Source organism: Palaemon carinicauda, chromosome 19 (genome assembly GCF_036898095.1).
Source record: "Palaemon carinicauda isolate YSFRI2023 chromosome 19, ASM3689809v2, whole genome shotgun sequence".
Taxonomy (NCBI): domain Eukaryota; kingdom Metazoa; phylum Arthropoda; class Malacostraca; order Decapoda; family Palaemonidae; genus Palaemon; species Palaemon carinicauda.
Genome location: NC_090743.1, coordinates 74186493 through 74208272, shown reverse-complemented (window position 1 = coordinate 74208272; position 21780 = coordinate 74186493). Strand labels below are relative to the sequence as shown.

Sequence of the window (21780 nt, the reverse complement as noted above, 5' to 3'; positions counted from 1 at the left end):
TCGTTCCTAACCCTATCTACTCGAGATACACCAGCCATACTTCTTAAGACACCATCTCAAACACATTCAATTTCTGTCTCTCCGTCACTTTCATTCCCCACAACTCCGATCCATACATCACAGTTGGTACAATCACTTTCTCATAAAGAACTCTCTTTACATTCATGCCCAACCCTCTATTGTTTACTACTCCCTTAACTGCCCCCAACACTGCATCCTTCATTCACTCTCTGACGTACATCTGCTTCCACTCCACCATTTGCTGCAACAACAGACGCCAAGTACCTAAACTGATCCACCTCCTCAAGTAACTCTCCATTCAACATGACATTCAACCTCCCACCACCTTCCCTTCTCGTACATCTCATAACCTTACTCTTACCCACATTAACTCTCAACTTCCTTCTTTCACACACCCTTCCAAATTCTGTCACTAATCTGCCAAGCTTCTCTTCTGCGTCTTCAACCAGTACAGTATCATCCGCAAACAACAACTGAATTACCTCCCATTCATGGTCATTCTCGTCTACCAGTTTTAATCCTCGTCCAAGCACTCGAGCATTCACCTCTCTCACCACTCCATCAACATACAAGTTAAACAACCACGGCAACATCTCACATCCCTGTCTCAGCCCCACTCTCACCGGAAACCAATCGCTCACTTCATTTCCTATCCTAACACATGCTTTACTACCTTTGTGGAAACTTTTCACTGCTTGCAACATTCCACCAACTCCATATAACCTCCAACTAAGAATATTTTGGTATATTGTCTAAGGTAACCCACATACCACTGTCTCAAGTAGGATCACACAGCAGTACATTGAGTGGGTGTACAAAAGTAATGTGACAATTGTCATGGAATTAACAGAGGAGCAGCTCATCTTTAGTATCCGGAATCAAGACAATGCCAAAAATGGAAGCGACAAGTTACACGAGAGTAAGAGACAGCCAGTAACAATGAAGACTGCACTAGTAGCATTCAATGCAGTCCTTTAGTATGTCAACAACTAAATGATATACTTAAGAGATGCAGTTCTTTGTGTTGTATAGAGACTTTTATAACTAACAGCACATCTCAGACAGGCAACCAATTAAGACTAGCTAAGGAAGGCAGCTATAAAGACCAAGACCAAAGAATTAAAAGCCTCTTATATTCCATGAACAGTGAAGCCATTTACTCCCTACCATTAATCAATATATAAAGCTTAGTAGTGTCATGTAAAAATTTATATAATTACTTGTATACTTTTTCATAAAAGTAAAAAGCACACACGCAAACATTAAATTTTTTTCAAATGAAATCTATTGTTTAAGATGGACAAAATTCCAAATTCCATTACCTTTCTTAACCCAGACAGATAGCACATTATCCAAGCTGAATATTAGGGTTCTAAATGTTACTATAGCTACCTAGAATTAAGTACTTACAAAACTTGTCTAGACACTACATGTCATGCACTTGTCTTACATAAAACATCAAAGTGAACTTGAAAAACATAGAACAAAAAAGTTTATGTATTTTTTCTTTATATAGTCTTCTCTTCACTACTTTACATTTTAAACTACAATATTTCCATCTGAAATACCCTCTGGTTCAGATCTTCCTTAATACTATTACCTTCTTTCATTTCTTGGAACTAATAAGGTTTTCATCCTGCTATTTCCAGATCTGCAACTATCAAGACTAACTGACCACCTCATGTTTGCATTTACCTATTAAAAGAACTGATTTCTCATTCTTCACCCATAATCCCATTACAGAATATCTAGATTTTTACCAGTAGTCTCATTAATCAACCTTTTTTAACAAAATGTATTAAAACCAACGCTTATACAATACTGTATGAATTAAAGGGGTTCTACTCATCTTGCTCACTGCAGGCAGCAGATGTGTCACATACAAAGAAAAAACTTGTGAAAGTTAAATGTTAAGAAACAGGCTGAAAATACACCTTACCTTTATCAGTTGTATGCCCCTGCTTACTATGATCCAGAAGAACCCGGGATGGAGTTTCACCATTGACAGTGCACACGTGATGGTACAACTGTGCCAACTCCTCACTTATATTCCTGAAACCAAAGTATATATTTCAATACAGAATATTCTATTGAAAAATGTTTGATTGAAAAAAAAATCAACATGATAATTCTTTTGATACTTATAAAATCATAAGATAATGAAGGTAGTCAAAATTCATTAAAAGCCAAGAATGTATTATTGAGAGATCAAAAGTAAAATACATAGTAATTTTAGTCTGATAACCAAATCTATAATTTAAAACTTTACATAATCTCAAATATTTTGTTACATAAATTTCACAGTTCATGAAAGAAAGATGCTGTAGCCAACAAGAATCCTTAAATATAACTTATAATAATTACTTGGTAAAGTAATTTATAAGAAGAAACAAACTAAAATTTTCAGGAAACATAATTTTTCTCACTCATGTGTCCAATACTGTTCTAGCTCTTTATCTAACCACAGTATAACTTTTCCCTGTTCTGATTGTATGAGGATGATAATCTACTTGGAAAAAAAAGTGGCTTTAAGTAGATATAGTATAGAAGGTCAAATATACTGGACCACAAAGTATGAAGAAACCATTAATGTGAATACAAGAAGTAAATGGCAAGAAGCAATGGATTTGAGGCTGCAGACTCCCTGCGGAGACCCCAAGCATCCAAATGTCACTTAATACAATCGAGCAAGATTCAAAAATTTCACGAATCAACTAAGGATGACGAGACTCTGTTGTTGGGGAACTGGATACTCAAGAAGTTGTCAAACATTTGAATTTTTTATAAAATGTAATAATAACCAAAACTGAGATGAATATAAAGTCAAAAAGAAACCAACCAACCCCCACCAAAAAAAAAGAGAGAGAGAGAGAGAGAGAGAGAGAGAGAGAGAGAGAGAGAGAGAGAGAGAGAGAGAGAGAGAGAATACTAACCCTAAGTCATTCTGCGTAATAAAGAGAGATCCTTCACGTCTATTCATCATTTGACTGAGGATGTTGGTGTCATTGGCGAGGTCAAGGCACTTTTGTTCTGCATCCACCACTGAAAAATAATAAGTATTATGAGAAATATGGTTAAATTCTAATAACTCATAACAAACCAATGGAAAAAGTTTTTATGTGAAGGGCAAGCTTTCTCCTACTATTAATTAAAGTCTTTCTTGTATTCTCAACTGATGACATTGCCAATCATTGTTTAGTACTGTGAAAACTGACATTAAGTAAAGAGCTGTCCAGTTTCATTACATAATTATTGTATTCTGTCTCCCTTATAACGTTCAAGGGTGTACATATAATAAAAGTGTGCTAAGAAACAGACTTTATACATAAGCCTGAAAGACAGGATATTTACTTAAAGAAATTTTCTTAATATTCATTTACCTAAAAAATCTGTCCTTTATGAAGTGACAAAAATTTTTTCATTAATGTTCCTTTGACTAAAATTTCTTGGCAAGATAATCCCTCATAAGTAAAACATTATTTGAACAATAACAACTTTTATAAACATTTTGTTTCAATGCTAGACTCTATTGAGGCTAGCCAAAAGATTTACTCCTATATGAGAATTTAAAATAGTACGAGGACAATAAAATATATTAAACCTGTAAGTAAGAAGACCAAAAATGAAAAGAAGAAACCCAGTAGGCAGCTTGTGAAATATCCTACAAAACTATATATATATATATTTTGCTCTTGTATTTTGTCTCAACTAAATTTTGATCTGTTAAGTATTTTAGGTTTAAAAGACACATATAACATCTTTTATATTCGAGCATGTTGAATATAATTTTTGTTGTAATATTATCATGGTAAATTGGTAAGATGTACAAGTAGCCTACATATCAAATTGAAGGATAAGAGAACTATGTGGCAATGACTTTAAAGGAGAATGGGAACATCTATTCAAATATCAAACAAACCAGTCTCAAAATTACTTTTAAAATAAAATTATCGGAGTGGTTTCACAATACAATCACCTTTTCTGACAACGCACATGGCAAGGATAATGGCTTTTGGTCAATATTAAAAGAAAGATATGTAAATAACATTGCTTACCCTTGAACGGAGTGTTCCGACTTCATTTCTTAGCGTTTGGACAGCATCACTTGTTCCACCACCTTCGTTATTCTGGATATCAGCTAAAACCTTCTTGAGATCAGCAATTTCTTTGCTTGCTAACTGATACCTAGATTTTTGTTTTTCTAAGAAGCTTAGTAACTTGGTTGTGTCTTCTGAATTCATCTGGAATTATCAAAATGCATTAATTAGGCAAATAATACAAAATAAAATGAATGGAAGGTGCATACTAAAACACAAAATCTTAATTGTATAATATAAATACAGATGAATCATACAAAAAAAGGGGGAAAAGTGCACTTTATGGAACCAAATTATCTTTAGTGCCAACGAGAGAGAGAGAGAGAGAGAGAGAGAGAGAGAGAGAGAGAGAGAGAGAGAGAGAGAGAGACGTACGCTTTTGGATGTCTCAAAGACTTTTTAGTCCATCCAAGGAGACTCCATTTGCTGTTTGGTAGAGCGATTTAGTTTAAGCATTTAAAGTTCTTATGATCTTGTCTAACTTATTCTGAACTCATTTACTGTGTTGTACCACATCCGCTGGAAGTCTATTCCAAGTATTTGCTATTCTGTATAGAAGTCAGATTATTACATAAAAAATAAATGCATTAACATCAATAGCTATATGACAAGCTAAATCTAAAGGCAAAGCCTGAATTCTTTATCAATATACTTAATAAAATCAACTGCATACCTGATTAGGATTCTCCTGATCGTGCAATCTAACAAGCGCCGAAATGTGTCCAATGAGATGTGAAACCCTAGCGTGTTGCGCATCCAATTCTCCTCTGGCTTTTTCAAGTCCTTCCTGACTCTCCTTGAGATTCGATGTTAACTGGCCTTTCTCATTTTCAACCTGGTAAAATATGGTAAAGAGTCTCAAACATAAATGAAATTTCAAATATTCACAATATAAATAAATATCAATTACTATTTTATCAAGTGGTTAACCATATTGGGCTAAAAGTCATTCTAAGGATAGCCAAAGATTTCTTTTTATTAAAAATCATACATTACAAAAGTAATAACTTTGCAACACCATTGAATTAATTCTGGCAAAGTGTCAGCTCTGCAAGCTCTAAAATTTAAATTTATTTTTGTTATTTCTACTTGCGATAACTGTACTGTGCATTGCCATTTATTATTAAGATGAAAGGAAAGCAGCAAAATTACTTTAATGATAAATTTACTTAGTCAAGGAACCTAATTATCTTCTTTAATATCATATTTTAGGGAAATAATTTGTTCAAATTATATGAAAGAACTAGTATATCATCCGAGACATACAACTATCACAACAACAAATGCAAGCATTTCTAGTTCACAGCAGGGAAAAGGCCTCAGACACGTCAATTCATGTTTGGTTTGGCCAGTTTTCATCACTACGCTGGCCAGTGCAAATTGGTAATGATAGGAGATTTTTGTCTGATCACTCGCAGCAAACCAACTTAGTATGGGTTCCCCTGATTAGTACAGCTTTGTTGATCATAGCGATACGCAAACTCTTTCATCATGTTAAGACCTCCCCACTCAGAAAGGGATCCAAAACATAACCCTAACATGAATTACAAAGTTGCTGTACATACTGCATAGCTACAATACTATCAACTTAGAACCTTGATTTAAAATTTGACTCACTAATACCAAAACACAGACTTTCAAGTTTTGAAAAGTGAAAAAACTGACTTACCTCTTCCAATTTCTTTTCAAGCTTTCTAAGCTCATTAAGATGAATTTCCGAAAACAAATCTCCTCCAAGGGTTTCCCCCCCACCCGCTGAACTCATCAATTCAGATTCTAATCTCCGCAAGACAGGCGTGTCATCTTCACCGTCACTTTCACCAAAATCTGTGCTCTCTGTAATGGCAAGGATTTACAAAATATGTATTCGCTGTAATTGCAAGGATTTGTTAAAACTTGAGAAGTTGGTACAACATTGTTTAACTATAAAATTCAAATCGACCAATTCAACTTTGCATCAATAGGCGTAGATGATGATGATGAATTCAACTTAATTTGACAAGATAATTTAGTTTTAAAGTACTTTAGTAGTAACAAGTAAATTAGACTTTAATCATTTGCCTGTACCACCAACGACACAATGAAAGAGGACTGTAAAAAAAATCAAATGTTTTTAAAACAAATATTCTGAAAAAAATCATAGCTTTAATATTTCTCAGCTGACTTTACCAGCTTAGTAATACTTGTTTAGAATGTGAGAATCCAAACTCAAATTATATGATCATGTATACTGTGCTTCAATGTCTATTTACCCGGCAGAGTTCTTAAGTCATCCAACAGGGTGTAAGAATAAGTGAATGAATAAAAAAAAACAATCAGGAGTCTAGAACTTCCCCTCACCTACCACAGGGTCCTTCAAACATCCAGATAAAGTAACCACACTAACAGAATGATCTGAGAATTCCTAAAGAGGGTATTAACAACAATGCTCTAAATACTTAGCCGATGCAAACTCCACTCCCAAGTAACAAAGAGACTGTAAATGACCTCTTGGTTGTGCAAGAAAGAAATAAGGGTCATCTAACTATCACCTGTGACAAACTGACAAGTTGTCAAAGAGGCTGAACATGAAAGACCCAAACTCACAGCTACACAACTTATGATATACCAGAATACCAACAAAATAAAATAAAATTTAGCTTTCATCATATACCAAATATATATCCATAACTTTTATGATTACAGTATTCATTTACTTATACATACACCAAGATGATTAATACTGTAACATGTGTGAGTGTGTATTGATAAAATTGCAAAGTAGAACTCTTAAAATCAATAATGAATACAGATAGTGAGAGGAATTTACAAATTATTTAGAAACTAGTTAACTAAATTTCTAATCTTTCACAATGCTAATTAGAATCCTATACTGTAAACTAAATACGAGAAACTTGGAAGTAATTTGTATTTTCCCTTGAAATACAAGCCTGGAGCTCTTGAAGAGTGAAACTAGCCGAAGCTAAAAGTTTAACAGGATTTAACTGCCCATCGCTATTAGCAGGGGTAGCAAGGGATATGTTTACCCCCGCCCCCACCAGCACTAGTGACTAACCGTCAATTTTTTCATTATTCCAGTACTTAGAGAGTTAGTGCTGGCAAGCCAGCATGATTAAAGAGCTCCAGGTTTGTATTACAAGGGAAAATACAAATTACTTCTGTAGGTACACGAAAACACACATTTAACATGTACCAATATCCATTATTATTGTCATTATTTATTGTATTATGTGTATTCAAGCATCATTTCCAGGTGTTGCATATCAGCAGATTAATATCACAAATTTTAAGTAATTTGTATTTTTCCTAACAGTACTTACCTCGAACTACTTTCTTAGGAGTATCTTGGATCTCCTCCCAACCGACCAGAATTTTGTGTAGTTAACCCTACTGTACTCCCGTTTTCTATGAGGGGTAACCTCTGGCGGAGTGATACGGGCCCAGAGACAACCCGGGGTCAGAGAGCATGCTATATGGCATCATTGTATTAGCATTGGCAACACTTACTTATTGGTCCCCTGATGCACTGTCTTTTTCGTCCTGATCTCTTACTGATAATTTATTTTCCCGTTTTTCCCACGGACTTTGTATTTTTCTCGTAATAGACATTAAGAACCTATTTTTAAAGTTGTATCCTTGCCCCACCTATTAAGGTTAAGGAAGCTACCAACACGTACATGGCGCAGTGAGTACTACATAATCGGTTCACAAACAAAGCACTAACACTGTAAAATCCTCATGTGGTCGAGGGGAAATGGCGGTTCGATGCAAAGGCTGGATTCCAGTGTTCCCTTAAAAGTTGAATGGCTTCGTCACTGCGCCATGGTGATTTGTGATGAGGTCTTGTAGATGAAGACAGATGATTACAGGGATGGAGAAATAAAATCCCAAGTCGTAGATTACGTTTATTCCACACAGCAAAGGGTTATGTACAGTGGTGCTCTACAAGGTGAACAGCTCATGCCAGGAGAAGCAAGAAGACTAACTATGCGCATGCGTTTTTAACAAAAAGCTTATGAAATGTAAAGGGTGCATATATGTAAGACTATATAAACAATAATCTACAACTACCCATTGTTCTTCAAACGGATGCTTCACATCTCAATGGCATTAGATATGCTCTCTTGCAAGACTATGGTAAAGGACACCTGCGTCTAGTTCAGTGTGGTTCTCGTTTTCTCGCCGATTCAGAGATACACTATGCCACCATCGAGCTTGATTTCTCATTGCTGGGACAAAGTTGGCAATGTCGTGGGCCATGGAAAGTCAAGACACTACGTATCAAATTTGTCTCCCTAGTGGTCATGTGTAGTGGCATAATCGCCTTTCTCTTTGCCCAGTGCCACCCACTACCAGTGACCCCTCTCTCCCTGACCCTGTGGCCCCTTGCCAGGACCTAGAAAGAGTCCTTAGTCACTATTCCTCCAGTGAACCACGTCGTTCCCAAAGACTCATAGAAAAGGAGTCCGCTCAAGATTCCATTACAAGCATGAGGGGAGGGAGGGCCATAGAAAGTAATGAGACTATCAAATTTGTCTCCCTAGTGGTCGCGTGTGGTGGCTTAATTGCCGTTTTCTTCACCCAGTGCCACCCACTATCAGTGACCCTTCTCTCCCTAACCCTGTGGCCCCTTGTCAGGGCCTAAAAAGTGAATCCCAGGTAACCTCTGCTCTCTACCATCTGCTATTTGCTCATCAAGGAGCCCAAGTTGTTTTAACCATTTGTTGTGCAGCGACCACAGAGCCAATGGAGAACAACTTCATGTTCTTGTGGGTCATGACTTGCAGGTAGTGGCCGGTGATGGTCATTGGACGCTTCCATACACCAGCTTGTAGGACCTGTGTCACAGAGTAGTTCTTCTTGAACGCTAGGGACGTACTTATGCCCCTTATGTTATGAGCCCTAGGTCTTCTCATCTGAGGAGAAGGATCACCATTCAATGCTTAGTCTATGACCTTGCAAATCCATGCATGGATCATATTTCTGGTGATCTTTCTCTGGACCTTCCCCGTACTGATGAAAATTGCGGCCTCTCGCGGGTGAGGTCCTACAGTTCTCTTAAGGTAGCACCTCAAGCTCCTCACTGGACAATGTAGCAATTGATCTGGATCATCGGTTACATTACGAAGACTCCCAATCCCGATGGGCCCGAATCTAAGATCTGCTATTCCCGGATTTTGAGTCTCGACGATAAACTCAGGGACGAAGACAAGCATTATCTCTCCTCATCACCATTAATGGAAAACGTCGTAGGAAAAACCATGGAGTTCGCTGACTCTCTTTGCCGAGGCCAAGGCGAGCAGGAAGTCCCCGGTCAGGTGAAGATCTGATGCCTGGCATAATGGTTGCAAGAGAACCAAAGGCCATGAACCATGTTCTATGGAGGTGGTCTAGCTTCCAACTGTGGACATGAAAGCTTGAAACTCCGTATGAGTAGAGACAACTACAACGAGCAAAAATTAACTCCTTCCAGTCCAAAGCCAAGGCTCAAGGCTTAGTGATAGCCTTTCACTGCCGAGACAGAAAGGAACTGTTCCTCCCAAAGATATACAAGGCACTCCTTTAGTGCTAGAATAGTGGCATCGAGGATAAAGAAATCCCTTCCACGACACTAACCTCAGCCTGATAAACGGTAGCTGAAGATTGCTTGAGGTATACGGACATCTTTTTTAAAACATGTTGCGAAACCTCTCTGTATGAAGAGATGCTGGACAGACTCCACGTGTGAAGACGTAGGGATCCTACGGCCTCGTGAAAGATGTTCACATATAACTGTTTAAACATATCGTGTTATGGGAGTTCTCTAAGAACTTCCATTAGTAGCTGAAGAAAGTCCGGGAACCAATCCGCATGATGCCATAGCGGAGCTATGAGTGTTATTACTAAATTGGAGGATGATCTTGCCTTGTTAAGCACCCTTCTCATCAAACAGAAAGGAGGAAAAGCATAGACATCACTGTTGTCCAACCGTTGTTGGAATGTATCTTGGCAGAGGGCCATGGGATCTGGGATTGGTGAATAGTAGTGCGGGAGTCTTTTTTAATGACGTCGTAAACACGTCCACTATCAGGGAACACCACAAAGTCAGGACTTTGTTGATTACTAGACAATTCAAAGACCACTTTGAGCCCACTATCTGAATTAATAATCAGATCGTTTGCCTGAACATTTTCCTAGTCTGGAATGAGCAGGGTTGAAAGGACGCCTAGTAGTCTTCAATCACCTTAGCATATCCCCAGTTAGTTGGCATAAGTGCTGTGAAGAGGGATTTCCCTGATTATTAGAGTATAAGTCACCACCATGGTGTTGTCTCTCATTGACACCCTGAAGTGTCCTGAAGGGAACTGTTGGAATTGCAGGAACAAAGGACTGCTGGAGGACCAGAAAAACTCCCCTGTGGTAATGATGTTACAAATCGGACCAGAGTCCGGGAGCCATGTGATGCCATATGTGCCCGATTCTTGATGCATCACTGGAGAGCCTTGTTTCCGGGGGGAAACAAGGGGGAAGGTGGGAGATTGGGATCTGACGTTCCCCAGTTGATTATTTAGTGTTCCCAGGAGGACAAGTGTCCCATCAGATGGAGTAACTGAGTAGCTGGTAGAAAATCTAGAAGAAAGAAGATGCTTACTGCCTTCCTGTGTCTTTCTAATCTGCTCTCAGAAGGATATACTTTACAAAGCTGACGTTAAGTAATCCTAAGAATCGCAGATCTGTGTTGGCTGCAGGGATGACTTCTCAAGATTCAACTCCAATTCTCAGGTTATGACAAATTCCGAGAAGCCTGATTTGGTGTTGGAGAAGAGATGACCCCAAGATTGTTAGAATTAGCTAGTCGTCTAAGTGTCTTGATAGACGAATATTGCCTCCATGACACAGAGGAGGTATGACCAAGCTGAAAATCCGTATCTAGACTGGTATTATCGATCGTATAGGATGATTCGTAGCTCCTTCATGGAAGACGGAGGAGCTGGAATCTGGCGTAAAGCATCCCAATTCCAGTTATTCATGAAGTCCTTAGGTCTGACCGATCAAAAGACTGCGCCTGTTGTCTCAAGTCTTAACGAGGTTTGTTGAACTATCTTGTTCTGTTAGAAGAGGTCGAATACTGGAGTCCAGGTTACTGGCACCTTTCTATACTAATGTCGACTGTAGAAGCTTGGACTCTTTAATGACATAGAGCCTGAGTTTGGATGTCTGTACGAACTTTCGGACAAGTGAGGATTACAGAGAGACCTGCCAATGCACTTCCACACATGACAGGGCAGTAGGAGATCACAAGGAATCAGAACCCGAAACGCGCAAGAGATCCGACGAGTTCTCTAACTCGTGGAGAGCAGTATGAGAAAATAATCCCAAAGTTATGCTTCTCGAGACTTGTTCCAAATCACAGGGGGAGAGTGCAGGAGCAAGTGATCAGAAGACCTTTATTGTGGCAATCACTGTGTAGAACTATGTTCCACCTTCATAGTAAGGTCCAGCGGTGTATGAAGAGAACGCATACGCAACTAACGTAGGTCTTGTCATCCAATTACATTTAACTCCCTGTTACGAGTTCTGTTAACCCGATTTCAAAGTTACACGAGTTCAAATCTATTGAGATATATTCTGTTGACACAAAATGTCCAATGTTACACGAGTTGAATTTCCGCCTAAGAGCGAGAGCAAGAGAGAGAGAGAGAGAAGGGTGTAATAAGAATCTATTTAAGCTTAAAAACAAATAAATTTTAGTTTTTAATACAGTACCAAAAAAGTTATCTAATTTTACGAATAAATGTACATCCATACTTGTAAATGTAGATGTTTACAATTTAGCATGTTTACAATACATCGCAGCTCTTTATTTGTGAATGTGGTTCACTAAGTATACTGTACAATAGAAAGTTTTAGCAAGGTACTGCAATAGTATAAAATAAACTTACGGTAACTGTTACATTTACCAATATATATTCAATATCTTTGTTTACATCATGTACGTAGATGGTTGTGGATCGTCAGCGTCAACAGCCGATTCGTCCGTTGTTCTTGTTGTTCGATACGCATTTTAATAAGAAACTGGTACAGTGTTTGTTGAACAATGCTCATTTTATCAAGGATTACGTGATAGGGAGCAAAATCATATCAACAATACTCTGTTAATTATATGTGAGCATAATCCTGATACTGTTGGGACCTTGAAGACAGCTGACAACAAAACCAAAATAAAAACAGTCTGTAATTGCTGTTGTTAAAATACATCTTGAACTGATAATACAAAAGCACAAAAAATTATTAAACGAAGATCAGAAAACATAGAAAATCAGGATTTTTTTTAGATATCTTCCAGTTCATATACATTATATTGTCAGCTAAAGCTACAGATCAGCGGACAAAATCGAATGATGTCTTGATCCCTGCCTACGATCGAACATAGATTTAAGCAAGGTAAAAGTTTATATTATGCGTAGTATTTATCCGACACTTTCTCAATCAACAAAGGTGTGTGGGGAGAGGGAGGGAGGAAAAACCTTCATATGATGACTAATAATAATAGCTTAAATGAAATATATGAAAACCCTGATATAAAATGAATGTAAATTAAGCATGACATTGAAGGGAAAAATATGTTACGATCTGTTATTTATTTATCGAAATGAAAGAAAATTAAATCGCTAATGTTTTTAAGAGTACAGTATACGTAGCAGCATTGTGCATTCGTATACTGTATACCAAAAAGTAATGTCCATCGTTTTTTTTTTTAACTTGAATATGTACTTATTGATATAAAATTAATTGAAAATAAGTAACCATTAGACTAACAGGAAAAAATATGTTAGTATCTGTTATTTATTTACCGAAATGAAAGAAAAAAAAATCCCTAATGCGTTTGATATGCATGCGAAGTAAGCATTGTACGTTCGTACATCCCACACAGTACAGTTCATTGTGATTTTTAACTTATACCTGTATGTGTTTTTTTATAAAATATTAATTGTGAATAAATAAATCATTAGACCAAAAGGAAAAATATGTTACGATCTGTTATTTATTTACCGAAATGAAAGAAAAATAAATATGTAATGTGTTTGATATGCATACATTGTATCATTGTACGTTCCTACATTTAATACAGTTTTCTTTGTTTTTTAACTTAAAAGTAACAAAAATATACTTAGTGATATAAAATATTGTAAATAAATAGGATATATGCATTTGAAATCTGTTCCCAGTATACTTGTGTGAAACAAAGTCCAGGTGGCGAGTAAGGTATTAGGCACTAAGGCTGATAAGCGTGCTGTACCCCTCCTACCATTGGCAAGTAAAGAGTTAGGTTCCAAGAGGAGAGTACTAAACTTCCTCGACTGCATATCGTGGTAAGGTAGTGCGACCTGTACAAACCGTGGGTTGAGGTTGCGTGTGCTGCCGCCGTCGAAAGCACATCAAGTAGAGCACACATTTGTGGTACTGCAGTCATGAATGCTAGCGCTGATGAGATAGTGTTATCTCTTGCTCTGGACAAAGAGTCTAACGTGTGTCATCTAGATGAGGAGACTCGCTAGGAGACTAAAAGCGATCGTTGACGCAATAGCGCTTGACCACTATTGTGTATGATGAGTAGAAAGTCTTGCTGGGAAGAGCAATTCACTTGCTTGCAGTGAGGGTTGTAGCCAATAGTGCTCTACGATCCTCGCCGGAGAAGTTCTCCATTGAACAAAGTCAGTAATGACCATCCCAAGAATCAAGGCCTCCTAGACTCGTCACTGGGAAGATTGCAGTTCATCAAAATGCGGAGGGAAACTTTACCTTAAAAGGGAAAGTCGCGAGCTGGTCAGTGCTGTGACACTTAACAGTGGTCGCTATTCTAAGAGTAATCACAAGCAGGCCTGCAGTTGCATGATGGAAACTCATTCGCGAGCTGGAGACTGGACACGAGCTGGTCTGTGCCGACATGTTAATCTTGAAGTGCGGTAGAGAACAGAAGGGCAATCTCGAGTGGAGGAAGCGTCAAGCGCTGGAAGCGACTGCTGGAACTCCAGAAACCTGGAAGCAAGCTGAAGGGTAATCCCGAGCTGAAGAGTAATCCCGAGCTGATGGGCAATAGCAAGCTGACGGGCGATCATGAGCTGATGGGAGATTGCAAGCTGACAGGAATTTGCGAGGCGACAGGAAATCACGAACTGATGGACAATCACAAACTGACAGCGATCGTACTGGCGAAGCAAGGCGAGTCTACTAGACGTGAAGAGTCGGCTGGGCGAGACGAGTCAGCTGGGCGAGACGAGTCAGCTGGGCGAGACGAGTCTGCTGAGCAAGAGTCAGCGGGACGAGACGAGTCAGCTGGGCAAGACGAGTCAGCTGGGCGAGACGAGTCAGCTGGGCAAGACGAGTCAGCTGGGCAAGACGAGTCAGCTGGGCAAGACGAGTCAGCTGGATGAGACGAGATAGCTAGGAGTAAACGCACACAAACGCTGGAGGCTTCAAACTCACTGGAGGCGAGCAACATCTTCATGCTCCGACGAGCCACACTCTGAGGGATTAGAGAAAGGCATGGAAGAGTCCATAACCCTCTCTTGATCCTTTGTGGCAAAGGTTACTCAGGGAAGGCCAAACCTGCGCACGGGAAAGGTGTCCACCACATGAAGCAAGAACAAGCTCCACAATTTGCCTTACCTCCGCCAGTTGAACAAGCTCAGAATGAGGAAGAGCACAGTCGTTAGCACGATGATCAGGAGCTGCCGCACGCGCAGGGGACGAAGGCGGTGACAGGGCACGAGCAGCAACTTTCACTGGAACAGGAACATGCATCGGACTTTGCACTCCCTCCGCTGGCTGGTATCGCAGAATGAGGGAGTGCCTCTTTGTCAGTGCTGAAGAAACCACCCTCTGGAGAAAAGCTAACCAGTGAACAGGAAAGAAGACCCCCGAGAGGCACAAGAACATATTGCACTTGTTATGGCGGCTACATTAGCCGAACAATGGAGTGCGATGTCGTTGGCGCTGAAGAAAACCACTTGGGAGAAAACCTAACCCGCAAACGGAAAAGGTGTCACCCAAGAGACACAGGAACATTCTTCAGACTTTGCACCCCCTTCAACGGGTGCTATCGCAGAAAAAAGGGAATTCGTCGTTGTCAACTCTGAAACCACCATTCAGGAGAAAACCTAATCCCGCGAATGGGATAGGTGTCCCCCAAGAGGTACAGGATCATGTTTCAGACTTTGCCCTCCCTCTATGGCTGCCATCGCAGAACGAGGGAGTGCATCGTCATCAGCATAGAGTTGTCAGCGCTGAAGAAAACCACTCGAAAGCAAATCTTACCCACAAACAGGAAAGGTGACCTCCAAAGGGCGCAAGAATATGCTTCAGACTTTGTACTCTCTGCGCAGGCTCTTAACGCAGAACGAGGGAGTGCATCATCGCCGTCGTCAGCATAGTTATCCAGTGTCAAAGGGGAAGAGGTCATTAGAAAAGGTTTCTTTGGCCTCCAGAAAAACCTGGCACTATGCCGTCTCCAAAACAGCAACACTCACACCTGTGAAAAATAAACAAAAACTAAAAGAACAAATTAGTCAAAAGGACAGTCCAAAAGGTTGAGCAGTGGAGAGAGACAAACGGCCACTCTCCAACGGGCCAAAAGTAAAAGTGACGATAGAACACAGGTGTGTGTGTGAGAGCAGGGTAGCCAGTACTAACCCCTAACCCCCGCAAATTAGCGGTGGGTAGTTACACCGCTAAAAGTCTTATGGATAGTCTTCCAGCTTCACCAAAATTATATTCCCTAATAAAGAGTGAAAGGGTTTGTTATTTTGCATTGGAACAAATAATTTTCCAGCAATTTACAAGCTGCCTCTACAGAGAACAAGTCCTGAAACAGATGTGCGAAACTAACTTCTCCAACAAAGCAGGTATCTGCTAACAACAAGCAACCACTTTGATGCTTCACAGGGACACATATAAAACCTTTTAAAGGGTACCATCCAACAACAAATTCTGTACTCGAGAAACTTCGGCTGTGTCTCGTATGCACAGATACACGGTTTAGGTGAAGGGGATCATAAAAACTTCAATACATTGACCTGCCTCCATCAGAAGGCCAGTTATAAGAAAATGATCAGATTATGAGTGGCTTTGGCAGGGAAGAACAGATCGTACTTTCTTATGTTGACCAACAGCCGCCGGGGTGGCCACTTCAGACGCAGCAGCCAGACCAAGCAAAGTTCAGTGCAAAGAACTAACCTCTAAGACAAATTACCTGAATTTTCTGATAAGCTGAAATAATGGAAACAAAGGGGATGAAATAGTATCAGCAGATTAAAAGGTAAGGTTTTGTTATAATTACCTGAAAGCTTCATGCTCATGGCAAGATTAGACAAGTTGTACATTGACTCAGAATTTATCCGGCTGTCAAGTTCCTTCTTAAGAGCATATTTGGCCTCTCGTTCAGCCTGTAAAGACTCGAGCGCCTCTTCCATTTGGCGCTCCGCAATCTTTTTGAGATTGGCCAACTCTTCCACCTGGGAGTTGAGTACCTCCGTTTCTTCCTGTAGTCTGCGGATTTCATGTTTGGCTCCTTCAAATTCAACTTGTGAAGACCTTTAAATAATAACAAAAAAAAGTACAGGTTAAGCTCAGCTCATAAATATAAATTTCTTGTTAAAATCCACTAAACCTAGAATATGCATACAACAAAACACCAAACATTACATTTTCATGAGGCCTAAGCACTGTATGCTACAAATAAACTGCTCAATGAAATTACAGTGCTACTGCACTTACAGTATTTTTTTACAAATAACACAAGACACAAAATTCCAATTAATTCAACTCATTCAAGGTCACAATAGTTTGATTAGGTCTGTTGTTTTACAGTATTTCCCAAAATCAATACTCTACAGTACTACCTATATTATCATATAACATTCTAAAGAATATTTCTCTTATAAAAAAGCCTATCTTTTATTATGCATATTACTATAATGTCTAGCTGTAGAAAAGGAGTTTTTTCTTACAATATTTGGTCAAGAGTACACTGTCCCTCCCGGTAGAAACGCTCTACTCATACGTCATTAAAGTGTGATTCCTCTGCCTCATTAAGCTAAAGCCAAAGAGGTTTGCAATCAATGTAATTGGGAAACTGTACTTTTCCATAAAAAGGTCTATACTAACACCTGAGACCATGGCACAGACAGATAAATTTTGTCTGTTGCAGTCATTCTAATTGTGTTTATTTCTAAAAGTGCCTCAGGTTATATCTAAGAGTTTTGAAATGAGATCATCCAGTTTCCTCATAAAGGTTGAAGAGAATACGGAACCGAATTTCTTCCCCCTTGAAGGCACTTAACTCTCATTACCCTGTTGACAAGCTAGCAATCATTACGACAAACTTCTTTTGACCTTTTCAACACTCCCAGAAGGCTAAAATCACTGACGACAACACCACTTGCACTCACTGAACAGCTTCTAAAATGTTTACAACACTTCCGGAATGCTCAAATCGCTGGTAATTCTCAATAATATACAAAAAATGGCAAATAACACCAATCCTTCTGACAAGACACTTCACTTCCATGAAGTTCTTTCCCCTAAGGATTAGAAATGAGGTGGATGTTATTCCTTCCTTGGCTACTTGGAGAGACAACTGAAAAAAATTAAAAAAAGAAACCTACACGGTGGGTAACACAATTTCTCTGGCTTAGAAATGTGTAATTAGAATTCACTGAACTTAGGTTTCTCATACTTCTTCCTAATGCACCTCTGCCAACATTAAGTTGTCTTGGGTACTATACCCCAATACTAGGGAGAACATTCAACACACACATGCGGTTAATAGGATGTCTGAATGGAGACAGAGTGAAAGAAACTTAATATAACAGATACTTCAACCCATCACAGCGTATTCTTTGAATCTTTGGATAGTTATTTCATTTTCATAGCCTACCCCCCCCAAAAAAAAAAAAAATTTCAAACATGATTTATTATTGGTAATATTACTAGCTAACCTACAACCATAGTTGAAAAAATAGGATGCTATAAGTCCATAGGCTCCAACAGGGAAAAATAGTCCAGTGACAGAAGGAAATACAGAAACTACCGTACAAGAGAAGTAATGACAAATTTGGGAGTAATATGTATTTTTCCAAACAATACAAACCTGTAGCTATTCATAGGGATTTACTTTTGGCAAAGCTGGAAGACAAGCCATAAAGTCTTTTAAGAGAGGTATAACTGCCGAGAGCTGAGATGTTGAAGGAAGGGGGTGTGACTGTACTTGCATGGTTGGTGAGATTGTTTAATATGTTTTGTGTTGTCAATGGTACCAGTAGATTGGGTTTGTGCATGTATTGTACCACTATATAAGGGTAAGGGAGATGTGCATGAGTGTTGTAATTCAAGAGGTATCAGTTTGTTAAGCGTAGTTGGAAAAGTGTATGGTAGAATAATGATTAATAGGGGTTGTATGAATCAGATTTTTACAGTAAGGCAGATATGCGAGAAATATTTAGCAAAAGGTAAGGAGGTGTATGTTGCGTTTATGGATCTGGAGAAAGCGTATGATACAGTTGATAGGGAAGCAATGTGGAATGTGATGAGGTTATATGGAGTTGGTGGAAGGTTATTGCAAGCAGTGAAAAGTTTCTACAAAGGTAGTAAAGCATGTGTTAGGATAGGAAATGAAGTGAGTGATTGGTTTCCGGTGAGAGTGAGGCTGAGACAGGGATGTGTGATGTCGCCGTGGTTGTTTAACTTTAATGTTGATGGAGTGGTGAGAGAGGTGAATGCTCGAGTGCTTGGACGAGCATTAAAACTGGTAGACGAGAATGACCATGAATGGGAGGTAAATCAGTTGTTGTTTGCGGATGATACTGTACTAGTTGCAAACACAGAAGAGAAGCTTGGCCGATTAGTGACAGAATTTGGAAGTGTGTGTGAGAGAAGGAAGTTGAGAGTTAATGTGGGTAAGAGTAAGGTTATGAGATGTACGAGAAGGGAAGGTGGTGCAAGGTTGAATGTCATGTTGAATGGAGAGTTACTTGAGGAGGTGGATCAGTTTAAGTACTTGGGGTCTGTTGTTGCAGCAAATGGTGGAGTGGAAGCAGATGTACGTCAGAGAGTGAATGAAGGTTGCAAAGTGTTGGGGGCAGTTAAGGGAGTAGTAAAAAATAGAGGGTTGGGCATGAAAGTAAAGAAAGTTCTATATGAGAAAGTGATTGTATCTACTGTGATGTATGGATCGGAGTTGTGGGGAATGAAAGTGATGGAGAGACAGAAATTGAATGTGTTTGAGATGAAGTGTCTAAGGAGTATGGCTGGTGTATCTCGAGTAGATAGGGTTAGGAATGAAGTGGTGAGAGTGAGAACGGGTGTAAGAAATGAGTTAGCAGCTAGAGTGGATATGAATGTGTTGAGGTGGTTTGGCCATGTTGAGAGAATGGAAAATGGCTGTCTGCTAAAGAAGGTGATGAATGCAAGAGTTGATGGGAGAAGTACAAGAGGAAGGCCAAGGTTTGGGTGGATGGATGGAGTGAAGGAAGCTCTGGGTGATAGGAGGATAGATGTGAGAGAGCCAAGAGAGCGTGCTAGAAATAGAAATGAATGGCGAGCGATTGTGACGCAGTTCCGGTAGGCCCTGCTGCTTCCTCCGATGCCTTAGATGACCGCAGAGGTAGCAGCAGTAGGGGATTCAGCATTATGAAGCTTCATCTGTGGTGAATAATGTGGGAGGGTGGGCTGTGGCACCCTAGCAGTACCAGCTGAACTCGGTTGAGTCCCTTGTTAGGCTGGGAGGAACGTAGAGAGTAGAGGTCCCCTTTTTTGTTTTGTTTCATTTGTTGATGTCGGCTAACCCCCAAAATTGGGGGAAGTGCCTTGGTATATGTATGTATAACTGCCGAGCTGCTACTTAGCAGGGGTAGCCAGCTACCCCTTTCACTTACACACAAGTGTGTCTGATTCACTTTTGACTACAGGCAAGACTTTCTAACGGAAGACTTTCTGGCTCTGTCAACTATCACTCCATTTGCTCTCAAGAACTGGTTACCAAGCACTATGTGCTCAGCCATAGTCCCTGGAGGCACTACAGGGAACACATTCAGGGTGAATGTCATTCCATGTACCATCTACACTCGATGAAAGGAGGTTGACCTCAGCTTCGGAGTCAATGAGAGTATCCAACGCTCCCAATGGAAACTCTGACATTGTCACTCAGACAACCATGAGTGGTACAGGAATCAACTGCGCCAGGTTAACCTTACGAAGTGTTTTCAATACAGCCTCAGTTCCTGCGTCCTCCCAGGAGGAGTCAGTTTAAGAAGCTTTGGACAGTGTCGAGGACAGGTTATCACTGGCCAATCCTGAGAGACTCACTGGATGTGCATTGACCTTTTCAGGTTGAAGGGTAACCTTGGAAATCAAGATTTCCGAGGCAGCCACTGGAATACTAGGAGCATGCTTCCTATTATTCACACCCTCCTTCAATATAGCCACATCTTCTACAACGAAGGTCTGGTGTTAAAAGCCCTATGATACCCATCGGTACTACTACTTCACTGGTACTGCCCTTCACCTAGGAGGAGTCTGGATAGAGATGGTCTCCCTCCCAGGGCAGCAGACAGTGGCTATTTCTGGACAGGTGTTCTGTGCATCGGGGGCACCTGTTGACCATACTGCGCGACATGATGGCTAGCCAAACCACAGTGTAGGCACAGGTTGAGGCATCTGCGACACTCGTCCACAAGGTGCCCTGGTTCCTTGCACCAAGCACAGTACTACTTCTGAAAACTGAGGAGTACTATCTGGAGTGCTAGGGGTGGCAAGCGCACTTCCACAGGTGCAGGTTTGGGGACAGGTCGAGGAGGAGTGTGTGGATACACTTGGTCAGGTGCAGGTGAATGGTTGGGGGCAGCCATGACAACCCTATCGGCATACGAGCCATGCCACGACTGTCCCACATGACTGATAGCCAAGTTCTCTGCCTTCTGGCTTCACTAACGGGATGCCTCGTCAAGTACACTCAACATGTGTAGGACATCCTGCCAAGTGGCCTGACGGCTAGCAGAGACATTAATAGTGGCCAGAGACTGCTCCAGCCAACTCGCAGCTTTGCTTGGAACCGTTCTGAGGAGCTTTAGCCTCGTCTCTCCGGTCCAAGCTATGCTGAGGATAGGCCGTCCTGTATAATGAGGCCAACCGTACGGCACAGATCTGCAGCAGTCAGCAGTTCGCCCTCTCCACAGGCGGTTCTGCTCAAACGGGCCTTCCTCCCTGCATTACACTTCTCTCGGGGTTCTTGGCACCAGTTGAGGAGGCGTTCCTTCATGACAGGGTATAAGATCTCGGGACCCTCTAATGCCAAGAAAGCCTCCTTGAATTCCCCTTCAGGAACCTTCCTAGCTCAGTGGTCCACAGGCCAGAGCTTCTGTGGTATACCTACTGGCACATAAGGCCTCAAAATCCCTCGAGAATCGGGCAAAACTCTGGCCAGTTTCTTGCAGGAAGATCCCAGGCTTGGGGCTCTTTCTGGAATCGTGGGCCTGAGCAGGTCTCACAAATGGCGATCTGATTGGAGGGAACGGACATGATAGGTGGAGACAGTGTCAGCTGAACTGACACTGGAACAGGAGCTTGAGCTGTCCCCAGAAGTCTCACTACCAGAATCTTCGCTGGTTGACTCCTGGGACAAGGC

General features: G+C 40.5%; 1 protein-coding gene across 1 annotated transcript in view; it reads right to left on the bottom strand.

Moving 5' to 3' along the window:
• The window catches only part of LOC137659068 (protein bicaudal D-like), a 184741-nt gene that overhangs the window by 121279 nt on the left and 41682 nt on the right, over positions 1-21780 (bottom strand). The window contains exons 4-10 of the mRNA XM_068394157.1: positions 16438-16691; positions 5788-5954; positions 4792-4953; positions 4077-4262; positions 3849-3855; positions 2955-3063; positions 1961-2073 (exon numbers count right to left, since the gene is read on the bottom strand). Coding sequence (XP_068250258.1) covers positions 1961-2073; positions 2955-3063; positions 3849-3855; positions 4077-4262; positions 4792-4953; positions 5788-5954; positions 16438-16691 — 998 coding nt within the window. The remainder of the gene's footprint in view (positions 1-1960; positions 2074-2954; positions 3064-3848; positions 3856-4076; positions 4263-4791; positions 4954-5787; positions 5955-16437; positions 16692-21780) is intronic.